General features: G+C 45.6%; 1 protein-coding gene across 3 annotated transcripts in view; it reads right to left on the bottom strand.

Moving 5' to 3' along the window:
* Nucleotides 1-10,605: 10,605 nt before the first annotated feature.
* Nucleotides 10,606-23,070, bottom strand: part of LOC137532421 (dystroglycan 1-like) — a 169,961-nt gene continuing 157,496 nt past the window's right edge. For all 3 annotated transcript variants that reach the window (XM_068252899.1, XM_068252900.1, XM_068252898.1), the window contains one exon: nucleotides 10,606-17,078. In XM_068252899.1, coding sequence (XP_068109000.1) covers nucleotides 14,703-17,078 — 2,376 coding nt within the window. In that variant the 3' untranslated portion in view covers nucleotides 10,606-14,702. The remainder of the gene's footprint in view (nucleotides 17,079-23,070) is intronic.

Here is a 23,070-nt window from a genome sequence, read left to right as displayed (position 1 = left end):
AAAAATGTCAGCACAGAAAGTTAAAAAAGTCATTTTTTTGACAAAATTCATGTCTTTTTTGATGAATATAATAAAAAGTAAAACTCGCAGCAGCAATCAAATAGCATCAAAAGAAAGCTGTATTAGTGACAAGAAAAGGAGGTAAAATTCATTTAGGTGGTAGGTTTTATGACCGAGCAATAAACCGTGAAAGCTGCAGTGGTCTGAATGGAGAAAAAGGCTCTGGTCCTTAAAGAGAATCTGTACTCTGAAATTCTTACAATAAAAAGCATACCATTCTATTCATTATGTGCTCCTGGTCCCCTCTGTGCTGTTTCTGCCATTCTCTGCTGCAAACCTGGCTTGTAATTGCCAGTTTTAGGCAGTGTTTACAAACAAACTAACCAGCTTCTAATAGGCTCAGCTAAGCAGAGTGTGTTAGTCACACAGAGCCTGCAGGGGGTGTGTACAGCTTCTAGCTAATCACAAGCAGCCCTGCACATTCCAGTCTGACTGCCTCAGCCTGACTGTGCCGACTATAGAGAGAAGATTAGATCATATAACAGAGATAACACAGCTACTGTGCAATTAGGAAAAGCTGCAGTAAGCCAGACCACATTAGAAAAGGCATAGGAACTTATAGCATAGAAGAAATAAAGATAAACAATTTGTTACAGAGTCTCTTTAAGGGGCGAAAAGACTGTGGTCCCGAAGTGGTTAAGATTCCTGAACACCTGTAGATAATCACCTTATAGTTGAATGACTGAAGCAGGTCTTCATTTTTTCCCCCCAAAAACCTCTTGTCCTTCAAAAAGGGCCAGAGCCAGAGAAACTACAAGTCCCAGCACCTACCGGGCAGCCGTTCATAAGCAGTTGCAATCCCCAACATTCTCATCAGGAGGTGCATGAGAGAACAATGAGTTGAGTCGACATGAAAAGCAAATAGATGTCATTTAAAAGGACTGTGACCATACTACTAAAGTGTGTGCAATGAATGGTGAGTAATCACTAGGCAGATGGGACAGCAGGACTCCATTGGTAGAGCACACAGCAGCATCTATGTGCGATTCCTGACATAGGACTGATGCATTGTGCAATCATGTATGAGTAATCACAGCTAGGTGGTGTGTGTGCTCTGCAGCCATGGCAAGCTTACTGCTGCTTACTCATGTTTACATGTAAGCTCATACCACTAAATGTGCCCACACATCACAAGATGTATGGGCAGATCGACCAAGTGTGGCTGGATAGAGTACTGGGTAAGTCCTTTTTCACAGTAGGACGTTGCGTTTTGATGCAAATTATAACAAAACACCCCAAAAAAGTCGCACCGCAACTTAATGTCCCATTATTGTTGCATACAGGCAATGAAAAGTATGCTTCCAGGTCATTACTGAGCATGTGCAAACAGTCCAACGCAGCTAATAAGTGAAAATACTGCATGCAGTGCGTTATACACGTTAACATGCAGCGTTAGGCCCGGTTCACATTAGCGGTTGTTTGCCAAACGGACCGGATGACCTGACCGGATCCGGACCGGATCGGAACCGTACGGTTCTGATCCGGATCCGATCCGGATCCGGTCAGGTTGCATCAGGTGGTAATCAGGATGCGATCCGGATCCGTTTGGCAAAGTTAACGTAAAAAAAAAAAAAATGTTGGGGTCTGGGAGGTCAGCAGAAGGGGGACCTGTGGAATCAGGCCCTCTGCTGTTTAGCACTCACCTCCACCTCCGACATGCTGCCAACACCTCCAGCTCGTGCTGCTCCACTCCGAAATGCTTGCCCATGTGTCCCCAGCCAATATCGCCGCAAAAATCCGCATAGGAAGTGGGGTAGAACATCCGGATTTCTCAGCCAGTGTGTTGTGCGGCCTCCGGTTCCCATTTGTTTGTATTGGCCGGATGGTGCAGTCCGGCTCCGCCCCGGATACGGCTGCCGGAGGGGCCGGATGAAAAAATAGCGCATGTTGGAACGGAGGCCGGAGTCCGGATCCGGCCCGGATCCGGTCCGGCTCCGGTTCTGCAGAACGGACCCATGTGAACGGACGCATAGGCTTTAATTGCTATGCCGTGCGTCCGTTCCGTCCGTTCTGCAGGCGGTGCAGCTCCGGCACGGCGATTCCGGAGGGCCACCGCAAGTGTGAACCGGGCCTTAGACACCAATGTAACATGTGCACTGTGAATGGCGCATTGGATTTTTCATTGCAGCGAGTTATTCTGCGTTAAATGTGGTTTTAACGTGCAACTTTAAAGGATACCCGAACTGACATGTTACATGATGAAATAGACATGTGTATGTACAGTGCCTAGCACACAAATAACTATGCTGTGTTCCTTTTTTTCTTTCTCTGCCTGAAAGAGTTAAATATCAGGCATGTATGTGGTTGACTCAGTCCTGACTCAAACAGGAAGTGACTACAGTGTGACCCTCACTGATAAGAAATTCCAACAAAAAAACACTTTCCTAGCAGAAAATGGCTTCTGAGAGCAAGAAAGAGATAAAAAGGGGAGAATCTTATCAGTGAGGGTCACACTGTAGTCACTTCCTGTCAGGACTGAGTCAGCCACTTACATACCTGATATTTAACTCTTTCAGGCAGAGAAAGAAAAAAAAAAGGAACACATCACAGTTATTTGTGTGCTAGGCACTGTACATACACATGTCCATCTCATCATGTCAAATGTCAGTTCGGGTATCCTTTAAGCAGGCCATACACTGGCTCGATTCACGGCCGTTTCGACAGCAGATCCGATCCTGGGATCGGATCTGCTGCCAATCGCTTGCGCTAAACGCACCCGCCGATCCGATTCCCTCCCGAAATCGGATCGGACCGTCGATCGCGCCGTGCGGGAAATTACCCTCAATCGCCCGGCGGTAGGAGCGCGTCGCTTGCGGCGTACGATTCGGGCCCGATCCGAGCATGTATACATTACCTGAAGCTGGCTCCGGGGTCCTCTTCTCCTCGCTGCACCGCATTTTCGCATCTCCCAGTGTACGCTTATACTTCCTGTGTCACTCCGGTGACCAGGAAGTTGAAATAGAGGGCGCTCTATTTGAACTTCCTGGTCACGGAGTAACACAGGAAGCGCCGGGATGGAGCAAGAACAGCAGTGCGGTGCAGTGCAGAGAAGACGCCCGGGAGCCAGCCTCAGGTAATGTATACGGGGGGGGGGACAGGCGGCAGGAGCAGCTGAACAGATTGTGATCGGTTTCAGGCTGAAATCGATTCACAATCTGTTTGCAGTAAAGGCAGCCATACGATCCCTATCTGATCAGATTCGATCAGATAGGGATCTGTCAGCTGGTCGATCTAATGGCACATCGACCAGTGTATGGCCACCTTTAACGTCACATTGTGAAAGAGGCCTAATGCTGGGAATACACGTTAAGTTTTTACTTTAGATAGATGGGTTCGATAGATAAATTCCAACCTGTTGGATCTGGTCGATTCTACTTTCGTTTCGATTCTCCTCATTCAAGTGAATGTAATTGATAAGAAAAGATAAGGAATCGAGAGGGGAATCGAGCAGTGAATCGAGAGTAGAATCGATCGAAAGCGAAAACGACGGCAAAAACAAACGCAAAAACGCATCGTGTATTCCCAGCATTAGGGCTCTGCCTTTCACATAAGAGACCAGGGTTCAAATACTGGCAAGGGTCAGTACCTATTCAAGAAGTCCTTGTGTAAGACCCTTAAGCATGCCGCTAGTGGCTGCAGCTCGAGTGCTTTAAGTCCAACAGGAGAAAAACGCTATACAAAAGGTTAGGATTATTATTATTAGGAGACAGATCTCTCTCTGTGATCGGAGATCTGCTGCCTGCCCATACACCACGATTTCAGCATAAAATCTCTCAGGAATCGGTCTTGTGACACTGCCCTCCTCCTATGCAGTATACTGCACATGTCCATGTACGCCGCTGGCTCAATCTTCATACAGGCGCCCCACATGGTTGCCGGCATATACATGGGCACGTGTGTGATGTCACCCACATTACGCCTGCAACCATATGGGGCACGTGTATATAGACTGAGCCAGTGGAGTACATGCACATTTGCAGTATACTGCGGGGGGAGGGTGTAGAGACAGAGCTGGGGGTTCTGTCGCTTTCATCGCTCGTCCTGATATCACACGCAGTTACCACCACACACCCAATCGCGCAAGTCAGCACTACACCTTGCAGCATGTCTGACTGATACATGCAACCCATTACAGCCTGAAATTGGTCACATCTTCGATCGGGCATGCTCTAGTCTAGAGGGCACCAATTTTCTTCCGATAATCATCATTGAATCGGATTGTCAATCGGCCACCAAGTCGCCTGCTGTAGGGCCACTTTTAACTGTACTCATGTTTACATGTAAGCTCATACCGCTAACTGCTGCCTGTGAATAAGAATGGTTATCAGTGGAATATAGAATGTGACCATGCAGTGACATACTCCTCACAAGGGTGTGAAATGAAGAGTTGCTGCTACACTTGATGTGATACACACAAGAAAAAGTTTGTCCTAATCACCACATTAGGAAATACTGAAAATTAGGTAAAAGTTCACACCCTGTGCTTTGCATAATGCGACACACTGAGAAATTATGCAAAATTGCAGAGCTTATGGCTGGACCAGTCAAATGCAATAGCTGAGGATTTTTACTAGGCCAACCAAACCTCCATGCAGGAGAACTCAGAGAGAAGCATGTGATTGGTTTGATCAGCTGATAGATTTGCGGAAATCAAATCCTGCTTTAGCGGATGATCATGACGAGCAAATCAGAGACAAAGGGCTCTTTCACACGAGCAGTTGATAGGCAGTGAACAGCCTGTCGAACTCTCACAACTGCTTGTTGCTGCCTGGTAACTGCTCACTGGTGCTTAGTAACTGCTTGGAGAGCACATAGTACAACTGCCTGTGTGAAAGGGCCCTTACAAATCTATCACCTGACCAAACTGATCACATGCTTCTCCATGAGTTCTCCCACACAGGACCATCACTAGTTGGTTGTATGAGGCAAGTAGGGTGCACTACAGGCTGAGCACATTAAATGAGTATAGGAAGCTACAGGTGCAACAGTATACAAGGTGGAGTTGCCCATACATACAGGGCTGCGTGGAGTCGGTACAAAAATCCTCCAACTCCAAAGTTTATGAAACCACCGACTCCAACTCCAGGTACCCAACATTGCTCCGACTCCACAGCCCTGCATACATATCGTAAATTTGGCAGCCAATCAACCAAGCGACAGATCTCTCTCTGATCGGAACTGATAGGACAGAGATCTATGGCCACCATAAACTGCAGGTCAATTCCTAATCGATTTTACACTTGGAACAGCGTGGGGGGTTCCATCATATTTTTTGCTTGTTCCGATATTGCCGCCACACACACGATTGAGCACATCGGCCCAAGATTTTGCAGTATGTCCAATCAATACATGCGACCAATTTCGGCCCAAAATTGGTCACATCACCGATTAGGCATGCTCTTGGCGGCATCCATTTTCATCAGATTTGATTTTTATTATGGAATCGGATGGTCGATCGGCCACCAAGTCGAGTATGGGCACGTCAAGTGTGCAGCAGGCTATAGGTACAGCTGGGTACAGGGAAGTCAGTAAAGCAGGTTAACAGGTGCAGTAGACTAAAAGCACTTAGAAAGTGCAGGGAAAGGTGATAAAAAAAAAACCCCGCAATAAATCGCTCAACGCTTGAAATAGCGTTGACGATTTATAATGTGAACATAGCCTTACTTTGGTGCCTAAATAGCTCTCTATTGGATGATAGGACTGTCAATAGTTCTGCTGCAATTCCTCAAATACTAGTAGGGCAGGATACACACTTATCAAAAATCCTGTATGAATCTGCAAGAACTGGTTTGCCACTCAAACAGTGAAATTCTGTTTAAAAGCGGCATTCGCATTTTCACGTGCACATGAAAAAAGTATGTTTTTCAGCATAAGTTCACACAGTGCATGTGTGTCAGGGAACATGGTTGTTTATGTGCGTTTTGCCGTGGTGGAATACATTGTAATTAAGAAAAGAAAGCCATCCGATTTTAAAATGTGGAAACATTTCTGATTCCCGAGCAGGCTATTGACTTTAAAGGAAACCAGAAATTATGGAATAAGCAGCTTTTATACTTGCCTGGGGCTTCCTCCAGCCCCACGGTAGCCGTGATCTCCATCGCCAGTCTCCTGGGCCTCTACGGTCCTCTGCGGTGTCCCCCGGTATCCGTCGTGGTTCACCGCGCATGCATGGTTGTGATGCGCTCCCATCAACAGAAGCATTCTGCGCCTTCGCAGCTAGTACTGTGCAGTCTCAGAATGGGCCAGGCCATGGGGGCGCGCACACGGGTGGGCATGCGCCATGAACTACACCTGGCTGTGACGGAGATATATACCGAGGCACACAGCAGAGGAACGGAGGGGCCCAGGCGGACAGCGATGCCGATTCCAGGCGGAAGCCCCAGGAAGGTATAAAAGCGGCTTATTTCATCATCTCTGGAGCACTTTAATAATGATTGCGGTGCAGGAGACAGGCACAGTGTAGGAATGAGAAGTGCTGTATGTGGCAAAACACGTGTGCATTCAGCAAGTGTGACCCCTGCCTTAGATATGTGATCATCTCTAACAATCACCCACTTTGTTGCGATGGCCCACTAGCCATCTACTCGATGGGCCTGTGCCATTATTTGAAACTTTATCTGACCGCTTGCTGGGCATTTGCAGAAGTGGCCATGTGCCCAAAAACTTGTGCCAGGCGCAACCACAACTTAGAGAAGGTTCACTTGCCCCTTGTCCTAACCAGATTGCGGTGATATACCTTTTCGGGTCGACAGTTGATGTGTGTGTATACTGTATGCCTCTGAGGAAGCGGTCTTTGACCGTGAAACACGTGTCAGGCAGTCTCTTTATGTGATGATGGAATTCCGGGAATTGTGTCCACATGCTTGTCCGCAATCTTGAAAAAGCTTGAAAAAAAAAAATTTTAAAATACGAGTTGTTCATTAAAGCCCAGTGTTTGTTTGCCTATGGAATTTGTATAGTGTCTAGATTTTGGGGTGGAACAGCACTACTTATTTTATTGCAAATGTATTGCATTGAAACACTGATGCTTCATTTTTTTATACTGGTTTCAAAATGTTTAGTATAGATTTATAAGCACTAGAACTCGTTTTAGTGGATTGTTGTTCCCAGGTCACACTGACCAACATGACTAAGACGCTCACCAGGCTTTCTCTTTGATCGTTCTACCAGAGTTGTGGGTGGCGTGAGCTTGTAAAATTACGGTTATACTGAACATTTTAGTTCATTCTGTTAAAAAGATGTCTATGGTAGCATTCCTTTACAAAACAACTGCATTTTAATGAAGGAACAGAAAAAAAATATATAGTTTTGACAGACAAGTACATATGAGTTTGTTTGCAACCTCAGCTGAGGTTCATCATCTTATAGCTATTTATCTAATTCAAACACTTTTGGCACAAATCCAAAACAGAGTATTGGTTGTATGAGGAGAGCAGAGTAGAGGTGCAGGGTAGGAAGGAGAGCAGGCTACAGGTGGAAGTGTGTGCAGGGTAGGAATGAGGAGATCGGGCTACCGCTGGAAATGGGCATGAATGAGTTGAGTGGGTTGCAGGTGGAAACGGGTGCAGGGCAGGAATAAGGAGAGCGGGCTGCAGGTGGAGACGGGAGCAGGGCATGAATGAGGAGAGTGGGCTGCAGGTGGAGACGGGTGCAGGGCATGAATGAGGAGAGTGGGCTGCAGGTGGAGATGGGAGCAGGGCTTGAACGAGGAGAGTGGGCTGCAGGTGGAGACGGGAGCTGGGCAGGAATGAGGAGAGTGGGCTGCAGGTGGAGACGGGAGCAGGGCTTGAACGAGGAGAGTGGGCTGCAGGTGGAGACGGGAGCTGGGCAGGAATGAGGAGAGTGGGCTACAGGTAATGATAGGCGCGGGGTAGGACTGAGGAGAGCAGGCTACAGGTGATGATGGGCGCAGTGTAGGAATAAGGAGAGCAGGCTACAGGTGATAGGTGCAGGGATATGTGACGGAGTAGGCTGGTGTTGTACTTCTTCTCTGGTTGAACTCGATGGACGTATGTCTTTTTTCAACCCAAATAACTATGTAACTATGTGTAGTAATGAGGAGAGCAGGCTACAGGTGGAGACAGGAGCAGGGCAGGAATGAGGAGAGCAGGTTACAGGTGGGTGCAGGGTAGGAATTAGGAGAGCAGGTTACAGGTGATGATGGGCGCAGTGTAGGAATGAGGAGAGCAGGCTACAGGTGATGATCGGCGCAGTGTAGGAATGAGGAGAGCAGGCTATAGCTGATGATGGGTGCAGTGTAGGAATGAGGAGAGCAGGCTACAGGTGATAGGTGCAGGGATATGTGACGGAGTAGGCTGGTGTTGTACTTCTTCTCTGGTTGAACTCGATGGACGTATGTCTTTTTTCAACCCAAATAACTATGTAACTATGTGTAGTAATGAGGAGAGCAGGCTACAGGTGGAGACAGGAGCAGGGCAGGAATGAGGAGAGCAGGTTACAGGTGGGTGCAGGGTAGGAATTAGGAGAGCAGGTTACAGGTGATGATGGGCGCAGTGTAGGAATGAGGAGAGCAGGCTACAGGTGATGATTGGCGCAGTGTAGGAATGAGGAGAGCAGGCTACAGCTGATGATGGGTGCAGTGTAGGAATGAGGAGAGCAGGCTACAGCTGATGATGGGTGCAGTGCAGGAATGAGGAGAGCAGGCTACAGGTGATGATAGGCGCAGTGTAGGAATGAGGAGAGCAGGCTACAGGTGGAGACAGGAGCAGGGCAGGAATGAGGAGAGCAGGCTACAGGTGGAGACAGGAGCAGGGCAGGAATGAGGAGAGCAGGCTACAGCTGATGATGGGTGCAGTGTAGGAATGAGGAGAGCAGGCTACAGGTGGAGACAGGAGCAGGGCAGGAATGAGGAGAGCAGGCTACAGCTGATGATAGGTGCAGTGTAGGAATGAGGAGAGCAGGCTACAGGTGATGATGGGCGCAGTGTAGGAATGAGGAGAGCAGGCTACAGGTGATGATCGGCGCAGTGTAGGAATGAGGAGAGCAGGCTACAGCTGATGATGGGTGCAGTGCAGGAATGAGGAGAGCAGGCTACAGGTGATGATAGGCGCAGTGTAGGAATGAGGAGAGCAGGCTACAGGTGGAGACAGGAGCAGGGCAGGAATGAGGAGAGCAGGCTACACATGGAGGTGGGTGCAGGGTAGGAATAAGGAGAGCAGGCTACAGGTGGAGACAGGAGCAGGGCAGGAATGAGGAGAGCAGGCTACAGGTGATGATGGGCGCAGTGTAGGTATGAGGAGAGCAGGCTACAGGTGGAGACAGGAGCAGGGCAGGAATGAGGAGAGCAGGTTACAGGTGGGTGCAGGGTAGGAATTAGGAGAGCAGGTTACAGATGATGATGGGCGCAGTGTAGGAATGAGGAGAGCAGGCTACAGCTGATGATGGGTGCAGTGTAGGAATGAGGAGAGCAGGCTACAGGTGGAGACAGGAGCAGGGCAGGAATGAGGAGAGCAGGCTACAGCTGATGATGGGTGCAGTGTAGGAATGAGGAGAGCAGGCTACAGGTGATGATGGGTGCAGTGTAGGAATGAGGAGAGCGGGCTACAGGTGATGATGGGTGCAGTGTAGGAATGAGGAGAGCGGGCTACAGGTGGAGACAGGAGCAGGGCAGGAATGAGGAGAGCAGGCTACACGTGGAGGTGGGTGCAGTGTAGGAATGAGGAGAGCAGGCTACAGGTGGAGACAGGAGCAGGGCAGGAATGAGGAGAGCAGGCTACACGTGGAGGTGGGTGCAGGGTAGGAATGAGGAGAGCAGGCTACAGCTGATGATGGGTGCAGTGTAGAAATGAGGAGAGCAGGCTACAGGTGATGGGCGCAGTGTAGGAATGAGGAGAGCAGGCTACAGGTGGAGACAGGAGCAGGGCAGGAATGAGGAGAGCAGGCTACACATGGAGGTGGGTGCAGGGTAGGAATAAGGAGAGCAGGCTACAGGTGGAGACAGGAGCAGGGCAGGAATGAGGAGAGCAGGCTACAGCTGATGATGGGTGCAGTGTAGGAATGAGGAGAGCAGGCTACAGGTGATGATGGGCGCAGTGTAGGAATGAGGAGAGCAGGCTACAGGTGGAGACAGGAGCAGGGCAGGAATGAGGAGAGCAGGCTACAGCTGATGATGGGCGCAGTGTAGGAATGAGGAGAGCAGGCTACAGGTGGTGATAGGCGCAGTGTAGGAATGAGGAGAGCAGGCTACAGGTGGAGACAGGAGCAGGGCAGGAATGAGGAGAGCAGGCTACACGTGGAGGTGGGTGCAGGGTAGGAATGAGGAGAGCAGGCTACAGGTGATGATGGGCGCAGTGTAGGAATGAGGAGAGCAGGCTACAGGTGGAGACAGGAGCAGAGCAGGAATGAGGAGAGCAGGCTACAGCTGATGATGGGTGCAGTGTAGGAATGAGGAGAGCAGGCTACAGGTGATGATGGGTGCAGTGTAGGAATGAGGAGAGCAGGCTACAGGTGGGGTAGAACATGAATGTAGATTTGGAGATCATCAGCAGGCACGACGTTGAGCTACAGTACAAAACACGCTGCACGTTTGTGGTTTATTAAAGAATTTTAGTAACATTTTTTAGCAACTAGAAGTGTCACCATCGTATGTTGCTTATAAATAACATTTCAAAGGTTTATATTGTTGTAACCTGACAAACTGTCCGAAATATATAAAAAGAAAAAAATGAAATCAAACCAAATGATGTGTATTATCGCCGTGAACACAGCTGTTTGTGAAAGAACAGGCATGAAATATTGGTTATGTGAAGCTGAGCAGACGGGCGAATACCCGCTATACAGCCATGTTGTATTGTATACCATTCACAGTAACACATACATGTGACACACACACACTATAGGCTGCCCCCTTGGAGGATATCATCTGGGCTCTCCAGGATGTGGCTAGAGGGAATAAGGCTTTGAATTATTACTCTACAGGCCAAAGGTGCATTTACTTCCAGCGTTCTCTCACTACTGTGACTGACTACCTGCGGCCCAATCCACATATGATTTGCTACACAAAAGGGGAAATTCAAGAGCTCACAGAGGAACTTTAGCTTTTTGACTGACATATCATAGTTTTCCTCCAATCGCTGCCTGAGGAAGCAGGATTGTACCTGCAAAACACGTTGCACAAGTGGAGTATTTTCAAAAAAAGCTACTTTTTGATCAAATTCAAAATAATTGAGTCTACTTTGAGGAGTTAAGTCCAACACTAACTACCTCCTCTTTTTAAAACTGCTTGTAACGTATTTACTCTTGTACTGATGTCTCTGTTCTTACCTACAGTACATATGAATGGCAGTTCAGTGTATTGTGTATATGCTCTCTGTACCAAATTGATCTAGAACACAAGTAATTACTCTCAGTATTCCAGAAGCTGGATTCTAGACACCAGTATAATCAAGTGTCTGTGCACCCAAAGTGATGAATGTTCAAATTTCACTCACATTTTTTTGTGGCGAATTAGGTGTAGATGTAACTCATGATAAGTAACTTGTTAACCCGATTTAAACCAATTTCTTGCCTGAAGTAGAATTAAAGGAACCCTAAGCAGGTTCTAAAATCAGAATTTGCACTTACCTAAAAACTTTCCTCTAGCCCACCGTAGGCCACGAGGCACCCCAGCGTCATTCTAACTCCTCTCCCACTCCACATGTGCGGTTCAATATTCGAGAACCGTACATGTGCAGAACTCTCATGCCTGCCGGCGTGATGATGTGTATCGGCCAAACGGGGAGCAGCCCTGACGACTTCAGTCCAAAGTCGTACAATAACAAAGCTGACTAGCGGGACTGGGGGAGGAGCCAGAGTGACGCAGGGGGACCGTGCAGCCTATGGTGGGCTGGAGGATGCCCCAGGTAAGCGGAATTCTGATTTTAGAACATGCTCAGGGTCACTTTAAAGAGACTCAAACGAAAAGTAGAATACATTTATACCTACCTGGGACTTCCTCCAGCCCCATCAGCAGGGATCGCTACCCACGTCGCCGTCCTCCACCGCCTCTATTGGGTCCCTTCACTTCAGCCAGTCGATGCAACCACAGTGCACTCCCTTCGTACTGCGCAGGCGAGACAGAGGGAGTCCCTGTGGATGCGTACAATTGGCCGCGTCCGGGCAGAAGTGACGAGACGCGGTACCGGCGATAGAGGCAGCAGAGAACGGCGGCGTGGGAGCGATCCATGCTGATGGGGCTGGAGGAAGCCCCAGGTATGTATAAATTTATTATACTTTTTTGTCTCAGAGTCCCTTTAAAGGAAGGATGCAATTGTTTAAAACCACAAAAAAAGTATGTTTCTTCCAGAGTAAAATGAGCCATAAACTACTTTTCTCCTATGTTGCTGTTACTTACGATAGATAGTAAAAATAGGATAGAACCGACATGTTTTGGGCTAGTCCATCTCTTAATGGAGGATTCTCAGCATGGCCTTTATTCTTCATAAAACATAATTTCAGAAAAAATATGTATACAAAGATGCTGGCCAGCGTCCCTGAATGGAGCAACTGCCATTCACTTAGTACTTTTGAAAATAAAGAAAACCCTGAGAACCCCCTATGAGAAGATGGTCTACTCCAAAACCTGTTGGTTCTGTCAGATTTCTATTACCTACTGTAAGTGACAGCAACATAGGAAAAAAATAATGTATTGCTCATTTTACTCTGGAAGAAATGTACTTTTTATCTGTACATGTTCACATATATTTTAAGATTTTCGCAAAAGTGGTCCTTTAACTATAAAATGTTTTGTCTACCTATCTGCAATTCTTTATAACCAGCTAACCCTTTAAAATGAACAGTCAATAACCTAGCAGGGGCATTATTTTGAATGGCAACCCACAACTGAATAAGTTTACATAAAGCCAACAACGTTAACCGCCACACTACTCCCTTGTGAATGGACGGGCCAACCGTTTCTCCACTCACAAGATGGCCACACCCAGTTTGAGCTACCAATCATTGTTTTGAAATGAAACCACACCTCTATGATAGACTCTGGGCACTAATGTAAGAACAAGACCTTGCGGCAGCAATGATGGAATAGAAAAACCACATACAATCATTTCTATTTTCTTTTACAACCATACAATACGACAGTTGCCTATAGCTAGAAGACCATCTGGCAGCGGTAAATGCACCTTTAGCATAACAGAATCCCTCAGGGTGTTTTGATTCATCATTGTGGCTGTTTAGAGCAGACTTGGAACAATCTCTGCACGATAGGTAACATTTGACATTCTGAAGGTTGGGAGAATAGCGAATCACCACCACTCGTTCCAGTGTCACGATTGCCTCATTGTCCACTTGGACTAGACAAGCCCGGTGCTTTGTGCACCAACGACATTCAGTATGGCTTAAGTGTGTTTTTGTCATTTTGTATAGTAATATTCTGCTGACCTCCAAGTCGAAAGGCATTGAACGTTATTGCAAATAGTTTCTTATTTACTTCCATCTCCGTGAGATCAGAAATGAGGACAGACCATCATCTTAACAAACAGTGTTTAACAATTTTGTTTAAGGATGAAAGCAAAAACAATTTTGCCACAGTTCCCCTACAAAAAGGACGATAAATACATGAAACCATTATATGAATTAAAAAAACAGGAAAACAAAAAACCAAAAACAAATATGGCTATAAAATGCAGACAACTCTATGAGAAGAAGCTGAAGTGGTGAGCAATTGTCACCTTCAACCAATAACGCCAAAGCCATAGCGTTACAATTTTAACATTTTTTTAATAAAACAATTTGAGGCTGTATCAAAACTCGTTGTTTAAAAAAAATGAGTGATTGCTTAGATCATTGTCTGGCTGGGAAAGCACCAGAGGCATCTATGGAGCGAATGTTGAATATATTCTAGAGATAGATAGATATATGTATATTGTAGGTGTGTGTGGTCGGGGCAGCGGGTGAGATCATGGTGCAAATTTCTCTGTGGCATAAGAATCAAATCAAAGCTCTACATAAAAATGTTCAATCGTCATGTAAAATAAAGTCCTCAGAAGTGTTTCAAAAAGGTGGCAAAAAAAAAAAAAAGGGAACAAATAGCTCATCGCAAGCTCTACATTTCTGGACATCGAGCAGAACCAAAACACAGCTCGACTTTTTGAAACACCACTGGAAATTCATTTCCTTGTAATATTAAAAATGTCTCAAACACACATGAGAGATAAAATAACTGTGAATTAAAAACATAAAAACTCCGTAAGGTTCGTCCCCCCCCCTCTCTGACTGTTTGATTTTTAGGATTTTGTTTGTCTCTCGTTGTTTGTCTCTCGTTATAATCTGTAGCTAGACACACGTGGATAAAAGTAAAACAAAGAAAAAAAAATACAGTTAGTGTTAAAGGCAAAAACAGCAGAGAACCAAAAGGCCACCCCAGCGAGAGATGGAAGTCCTTTATCTTCCGTTAGTCATCTGGGCCTGCAATCTCAACTTGTATGAACACAAATATGAAAAAAATGGCAGATGTTCAAAGTGTCCCACCGCCCGTGGGGGAGCAAGGCATGGAGAGCAGTTTCTAGAAAACGTTCCCAGGTCTTTGATAGTTTGCTTACAACAGCAATGTTTTCCGTTGTCCGGACACTAGATTGCAGGCCATAAACTCACAGCCCTGACTCTCCCTCCACTCTGGTCAGTGTATATTAAGGGGGGACGTATGGGGGTGGTGACCGATATGGGGTCATGTTCTTGGGTCGGGAGCCTTTACCCTCCATGGGCGCTGTGAAAGGAGGGGGAGGCTGGTATGGGGGGGCATTAGGGTCCTCATCCCTTAGCGGTGTGTATTCCCCCAAGGTGTCCTGGTTTAAGGGAATTGTCTCTGGCACATTCTGGCTGGGGTATTCCGGTGGTGGTAGAGGGGCTTTCTCCTCCTTGAGAATCAGAGGCATGCTGGAGGAGGGAGGTGGCTTAGAATCGTCCAATTCATCCGCAAATATAATTGGAACACCCTTCTTAATAAATGTGGCCTGATCCTCTATGGTTAATTTGCCTTTCCGTTTCTTACGGTAGCAAATCATGGCAATGATACCAGCAATTAACAAAATGGCAGCAACAACCACAGCCGGGATTACAGTATGGAGGTATACATCATCTTCGCTACTCTTTTCTGGATTTCTATCTGCAGCTAGTGTTGGAGAAACAATCGTGACAATCTGATCCTCAGGGGTGAAAGGGAAGGCAAATTGATCATTCATATTCCGGCAGCTCCCGGCAAGGGAAACATTGATCTTCTCAAGTTTAAAGTCTGGTTCCATGGCTGTACCAAAATGTGGTCTTAGTCTACCATTCTCATCATAAATCTTCCTGGCTATGACTTCAATTTGCTCCTTTGGACATTTGTCAACAGGCAAGGTGTTGTTGGTCCATTCCACCACGATAGAACCTTTGGTGATATTTTTCAAGGTAACGGAGCTGCTGTTGCGATCACCAAATGCAAACGCAAGCTTCTTGACCAACTGTATCTTCTTATTGATATCATTAACCACAGAATTATGGTCTCCCTGGAACTTCCCTTTGAATTTTACTGGCGATTCTTGCTTCAGGAACAGACTGCGCACCTGGATTTCAAGAGCATCAACTGCAGTGAGACCACCTTTGTCAGTAGCTTTCAAGTAGTATTCATGGTCCCCTACATGGCTGGCATCAGGCATACCATACATCACTTGGCTGGTACTGTTAAGAATCACCCACATCTTATCTCGCTCATTTGCAGTTTTCCTTGGCTCCAGTGTGAGTCTTAAGTTATCTGTTGTGCCATCTTCTTTGTCATAAAATGTGTCAGGTGGAATTTTAACTTCAAAATACGTTCCCACCCAAGCAACAACTCTATCAATGTGATTTTTGAGTTCAGGTTCTGTGTTACTAGATCGTGGAATTCCACTGGTAGATGTCCTTGTACGGCTTGGGGAAGTGGTCTCAAGTTTTGTGGTTGGAGTTTTTGTAGTTTTGGGAGGCCTTGGTTTTTTGGTAGGCTTCTTGGTTGTGGTGGTGGTAGAGTCTGTAGAAGGTTTTAAGGTGGTCACTCTTGGCTTCTTGGTGGTTGCAGATGGAGGTGTGACTTGAGCTGTTGGTTCAATATATGAAGGCCTTGTGACAGTTGGGCGAACAGGACCAGGGAATACACTTGTAGTTTCCACTTTTGTTGGATGGATTGGACCAAGGGTTGGGGTGTGCATAATGGGGCCTCTGGTTCTTATAGTGATGGTGGGTTTCCCAGGGAGAGGAATGGGTTCACGAACTGGAGGTGCAGTAGTATCTGTGGGAGGGGCAATAGCTGGTGAGGTGGGAGTTGGAACTATTCTAGTAGGGGGTTCATGGACAGCACTGGTTGGTGGTCCAATGGCAATAACAGGAGTTGGTGTAGTGTAAATCTGGCGTCTTAACCGTTTGGGAACATTAGGCTTCTTGTTAGCAATGTGCCACCCTACTACAGGATAACCAAGCCGGGCAGACATTGTGCCTTCTTTAGCAGGGACCTCGACAGAACTGATGTTTGGAACACTGTTCTGGTCCATGGAACAGCCGACCTTCCAAGACAGTAAAGCTCCATTTTCAACAACTTTCTTTGCATTGCCCGGCCCTGCCATAAATGCAGACATATCAAAGAGTTTGTTGTTAACAACTGGAACCAGTTTCATCTGAAAGAGCTCCACCACAGAGAAGTCTCTCATCCTCTTTAGAACATCCACCCTCTCCCTAGGGTTCATTTTTGTCAGATCAGCATCCAGAATAATGGTGAGAATAGTAATGGGCTCGTCTGTGCCACAAAGGAAAGGAGTCACCTCATTAGTCTCCTGATCGCTCACCCGTACAGATTGAGGTTCACTGTGGTCTTCAGGATGAACCTCGATGGAGAAGACATCTGTAGCTTGCGGGATGGAACTTCCATTTGGTGCCATCTGAAAAGTTGACACAGATATTTCATACAGTCCTTTATCACCCTCTAGAGGAAGTCCCTCCAGTACATTATTGTCCAAGTGTAACCAGGAGGGAAGTGTCTCCTTTCCAACCTCATTAATCTGGAAGAGAAAAAAAAAAAAAGTAATCAGTTAAACCACATATGCTCCTACATTTACATGGATTACAGCAAGCAAGAGAAGTAGTGTGATCATTATTATATATAACAGTCTGAGTCAAACTAGACTGCTGACACTACCCAGGTGAGACAGAATTAAGCAAGAACAGAATGAGAGAACATAGCATTAATTCACAAAGAATGGTAGGAATCTGAAATTATAACAACTATTTGCAACCAATCAAGCCTTGCTTTAACCCTTTAGCAGCCAGTTTATTTAGAGGCATGCAAGTGCTCAAGGCCAATTTATAACTTTCAATTTTTTTTTTATGTTACATGTCCTTGCTTCTAATTAGTACTGCTGTAATGTATATTTATGGCCACTTGTCACTAGGGGGCAGAGTGAGACAATAACAGTCTGCTAGTAGAGATAGATCAAAGCATTCCAAGAGTTCTGCTGACTGAGGCCAAAAGCAGTGGACTTATCTCAAACAAGATAACTTTATTTAAAGCGGAATATAACCCTGCATTTCAACTTTGCTCTAAAACATTATTTACAACATATTATATGCAAAAAGCATTTTTTTTACTAGACCAGCATTGGAAGGGTTAAACACAGAGGTTTAAAGTTCCGTGGAGAGATATGCAGAAGTTCAGATTGTTACATTCTATTTAGTTATATGTATCTATTGAGAAATGTTACACACTCTTTGGCTGTCCTCCAACTCCTTCTCAGTGAGAGAGATGAGTCACATTCAACACTTATCTGATGGCAAAAAAATGCCATCAGATCTATTTTCAATAGATTTCATACTGAATTGCAGTCGGGAATGCGGTAAAAGCTATGCGTAGCCAGTCCTGACGGCAAAAACGAAAGTAGCCGGCAGCGGGGGACCAGAGGATTAGTGAGTGGCTGCGAGGGCACAGGACTACTGCAGGGGGCTGGTAGAAGCCCCAGGTGAGTAAAACTTTTTTTTCTGGCTTAAGTGTCCCTTTAACCATCTACTGTCATTTTTAAATTTCAAGTTCGCTTCAAAGTGGGATTGTCAGCCAAAAAATCAAATTCCATTTACCCACTGCTCTGTGTTTATTATTCAGTCTACAGCATTGCAAGCATTCCAATATAATCATATAGGTTTCTGCCGTGATTAATCTTATCTCAGTCAGCCTGGCTCTATTCTGGTACATTGCCGGGGAGAAGGAAGCATGTTATCTCCTCACTGATTGGCTGAGGGCAGTTCAGTGTGGCATAAGGCTGAGAAGGGCAATACACCTCACCCCTCTGCAGAAGCAGCTGAAATACAATCTATGCTGTGCTCACATGAGTTTACAGATTTGACAGTGGAGAATAAAAAAGCGGTAAAGGAGGAAATTACATCATGATTGGCTTCAGTCAGAGGCAGTAAAGATGGAAAATACATGGAAACCGTTTTCTCTTTATTTACTATATAGAATTCACTATCAAAACATAGGCAATACAATATATATGCTATGCAAGTAAAACAAGTATGTATCTACTTTTTTTTTCCCTGGGATAGTATGGCTGTCCCTGCGGCTTTAATTTCAAAAATTTCCACACTCCTAAATAAAAGATGGTCAAAAACTTCTGTCATGCATGTAAATTTCTACACAGCTTGGAATGGACCAATCAAATGGTTTTCCTGCTGGTTTTGATTGGCCAAATTCCAAGATGCATACAATCTGGAATCTAATCAGAAATACTGATCAAGAATTGAATTAAAGACTTGCTATGGCACAGGAAGACCGGTTTTCAAACTCAGCCAGCCAAGTAATAAAAAAACTAAGAATTGCATTGTAAATTATAGTATGTGTTTTTGACGATATATAAATAAAACAAAACACAAATCTGTCTGAAACAGAGTGTCAATGCTTCTATCAAGAAATGACCAAGAAGCAATGAACAGAAAACTCTTCCCATAAAGTAAAGCAGGCGCGTTTTGTAAGTCATTGAGGGCTGAAGACACGCAAGATAGTGCACTCGTTTCTAGGCTCAGTGTACCCAGCATGCCTCAGGGGGATCACAGTACATGCGGATATTTCTGAAGAGGTCTTTCAGGCGGGGAGAATGTCTATTTATAGCGGGACTTGCACTGTAGACACGGCCTATATTTGGAATGTGCTACATGTTTCATTGAAGCCATCGACTGTAGTGGCGACATTGACCTGTAACTGGTGACAGAGGACTGTGGAACAAGCAGCATCGATGAAACACCAGTGTAAAGCTGACAGTACACAGCACCCAGTTTACTACATGCAAACATATTGGTGCAGTATACTGGGTTTAGGAAAGTCCTGGAGCACCCAATGTAATATTCCTACACTCCTGATCAGTCCTATTTTTAGCTCAACATTCTGCCCAGCCACAGAACTCTTACCATCAACCAAAACTGGTCCACATATACTCCACTGGTCACGGAATTCAAACCACCCATGTCTGTTCATGCCACACCAGCTAGCAGATCATCCTTCACCTATCTCTGCCCACATACTAGACCTGCAAGTAGATACTCTTCCACCTATTCCTGACCAGATACTACAGCAGCCAGCAGAACCTCATCCACCTATCCCTGCCCACATACTAGACCAGCATGCCGATACTCCTCCACCTATTCCTGCCCAGATACTACACCAGCCAGCAGAACCTCATCCACCTATCCCTGCCCACATACTTCACCTATACCTGCCCACATAATAGACCAGCCAGCATAACCTCTACCACCTATCCCTGCCCACCTACTACAACAGCCAGTGGGAACTGTAACAATCCATCCCTGTCCACATACTACACCAGCCAGCAGAACCTCCTCCACCGATCCCTACCCACATACTACACAGCCAGTAGAACCTTCATTACCTATTCTTGTCCACATACTAAACTAGCCAGCAAAAAACCTACCCCCCCCCCCCCTATCCTTGCCCACATACTACACCAGACAACTAGACCTCTCCCACCTATCCTTGTTTACAACTATGCCACCCACCCACCCAGTAAAAGTGGCTTATATCGATCACTGAAACCCAAACCACAATTTTTCTCTATATTCTACACCAACATCTGAGGGAACCGGTACTACACTACACAAGCACATGAACCCAAACCACCTTAAAGATATGTACTTTATACTGCACTGGCCAATGGATACCCTTACTACTCTTCACTGACTATATAAACCAGTTACTAGAACATCCACCCTTGCTCTTGTCTACATACTACAACAGCTACTGCATCCTCTACCACTGCGCCCTATTCACACACTATACTACCTACTGGAACCCTAACCACTGCTCCCAGTCCATATACTAAAATAGCATAGCCACTGGAACTAAAAACCTAATCGCTGGTTCCAGTCCACATTCTAAAATAGCCAGTGGGAACCCCATGCTGCCCTGTCCATATCCTGCACCAATGAATGGAACTCCACCAAGACTTTACTGCCGTTTAACCTCTGTCCATAAGTTACACTGGTCATCACCATTTCCCACCACTTCTCTGTCTGGCCCACTCTTGTGACCAGCATGGAGCCTGAACAGTGTGCAGTCCAATAACAGTATTTTTAGCAGAAAAGAATGTGACATGTCTGCACTGTGAGTAACTGGAGTATATTTAGTGTACACACAATGCTGACCTTTCCAACATAACCGCTCGCCATCTCCTCTTACACCACAACTGTAAATATCCGCATGCTACATGCCATACCTTATCATACTGTAGCGTTAACCCCTGAAGATGGGTCCAGTCCCGGGAGCCGGTGTACCTTCCTGAGCCCTACTGCACAAACCCATTATAGCACAATTCTAGCACTTTCAAGTTAATTGCATTGTCGGGACCCCCTTTCCTCTATTCTACATTTTGCAGAGTCCCTGTAGAGGAGAAATCAATATAGTGGACTGGAGATGGCATTTAAAAATTAAAATGCACCTACAACGTAAAAAGCCTCATCAGCACCAAAATACCTCCTGATAAATAAAGTGTCATGGTGATCTCCTGGACGCTGCTTCTTCACACGCATTTCCCATTTAACAGCAGAATGCATGTGTGCTCCGCTGTGTAACAGCACTGCTGTGTGTATGGGCCCGCTGTGCATTATAGCGCAGCTAACCCCATCCTCTAGAATAACTAGCAGTGCATGCTTTGTGGAAATCCACTGAGGTAGTGAATGAGCTCTGCTGAGACACAAATTACCTCCCACCTGAAGGGTATGAATAATTTTGAACTGGACACTTTTTGCTCAAATGTAAATAAAAGTTAAAAATTGTTTTTTATCCACAATAATGCCTCTTATACATCGTCTTATCTTTTAGCGACACCCATGTCATTTTCCATCAAAAAATTAAACTTTAAAGGGACTCATATAAATGAAAAGATTTATACATACCTCAGGCCCCATACGCTCTAATCGTTCCCACGCCGCCGTCCTTAGTCTTCTGCAGCGCCGGTACCGGGTTCCCGCACTTCCATCAGTCGGCTTTAGTCTATGCAGGAGAGTGCGCTCTTTGCATATCTCTCCAGCAGCTGCTGGAGATATACATAGAGGGCGCACTTCTCTTACATCAGACTGGCTCCAACTGGCGGAAGTGCGGGAACCCGGTACCGTCGCTGCAGACGTCTAAGGATGGCGGCGTGGGAGCGATTGGAGTGTATGGGGCTGGAGGTATGTATAAATCTTTTTATTTATACGAGCTCTGGTACACTTTAAGCCAAAATTTGCCAGAGGTATGAATAATATATACATTTTATTTATATTTTCTGTGAACACAGATATATACGGTCAGATATGTATATCTAATTTTAAAAATACAGTGACTGCTTTATTGAAGCAGCACAAGCAATTTTTTTTTTGATTGGTTTATTTCATTTTTAAGGACTAAGCACTGCTATTACTGTATATATTTATGACCATTATCTAAGAAATAGAACATTTTATCATATCTTCTCTTATAAATTACAGTTTAAATTTATTAGGAGTTGGTGCCTTTTTTTCCTGACTCCAGACAAAAAATACTGTTTCAACTCCTCAGCCCACAATAGGAGCTTTCATTAGTAGATAGGGGTTCGCTTGAGTGCGTTGACTGACCTATGGCTATGCAGACTCATAAGCAGCTATGCACCAGCATTAGGTTTGGTTCACAGTATGTTCACTGCACTATATTTTGATGGCCTGGACAAGCTGAGGTCTGCAATAATGGTCTATGGCCAGATCAAACTGATCTGTTCGATTTTCAATTCCTACAAGAAAATCTGACTGCATGCATTTTTCTGAACAGGGGATTGTGTTGCTATTTGATTGGCACGCCTCTGCTCCAGCGTGGCAATGGACCCAGTCAGCGATGACAGCACATGCATCAAAATGTATTGTGGAGAACCCAGCCTTTGGTTTTTAGCAATTTTTGATTTAGTAGCTGTTCTGTAAGTTTAGACCAGCGGTGCCCATTGCGTAGATCACAAAGGACTTCTGGGTAGATCCCACACCACCAGCCGGAGTGATGTACATGTCTAGACTTCAGAAATCCAACCGTATCAAAGAGGTTCAGAACCTTAGGAAAAAATGAACATGCATGCTTCCAACATCACCTTAAAGAACCACTGTCACAAAAAACGGAAAATTTTAAATATATTTCAACACAAATAAGAAGCGCAATAATAATCCGAACATTTGTACAGCGCTTTTCTCCTGTTGGACTCAAAGTGCACAAGAGCTGCAGCCACTGGGACACGAACAAGAGACCACCCTGCAGTGTTAAAGAGAAACTCCGACCAAGAATTGAACTTCATCCCAATCAGTAGCTGATACCCCCTTTTGCATGAAAAATCTATTCCTTTTCACAAACAGACCATCAGGGGGCGCTGTATGACTGATATTGTGGTGAAACCTCTCCCACAGGAAACTGAGGACTGTGGTACTCCTGGCAGTTTCCGGTCTGTGAACCTTGTTGCATTGTGGGAAATAGCTGTTTACAGCGGTTTCCAACTGCCA

Source organism: Hyperolius riggenbachi, chromosome 9, assembly GCF_040937935.1.
Source record: "Hyperolius riggenbachi isolate aHypRig1 chromosome 9, aHypRig1.pri, whole genome shotgun sequence".
NCBI classification, from domain to species: Eukaryota; Metazoa; Chordata; class Amphibia; order Anura; family Hyperoliidae; genus Hyperolius; species Hyperolius riggenbachi.
Note: the sequence above shows the minus strand (reverse complement) of the source record. Positions and strands in the feature narration are given on the sequence as shown.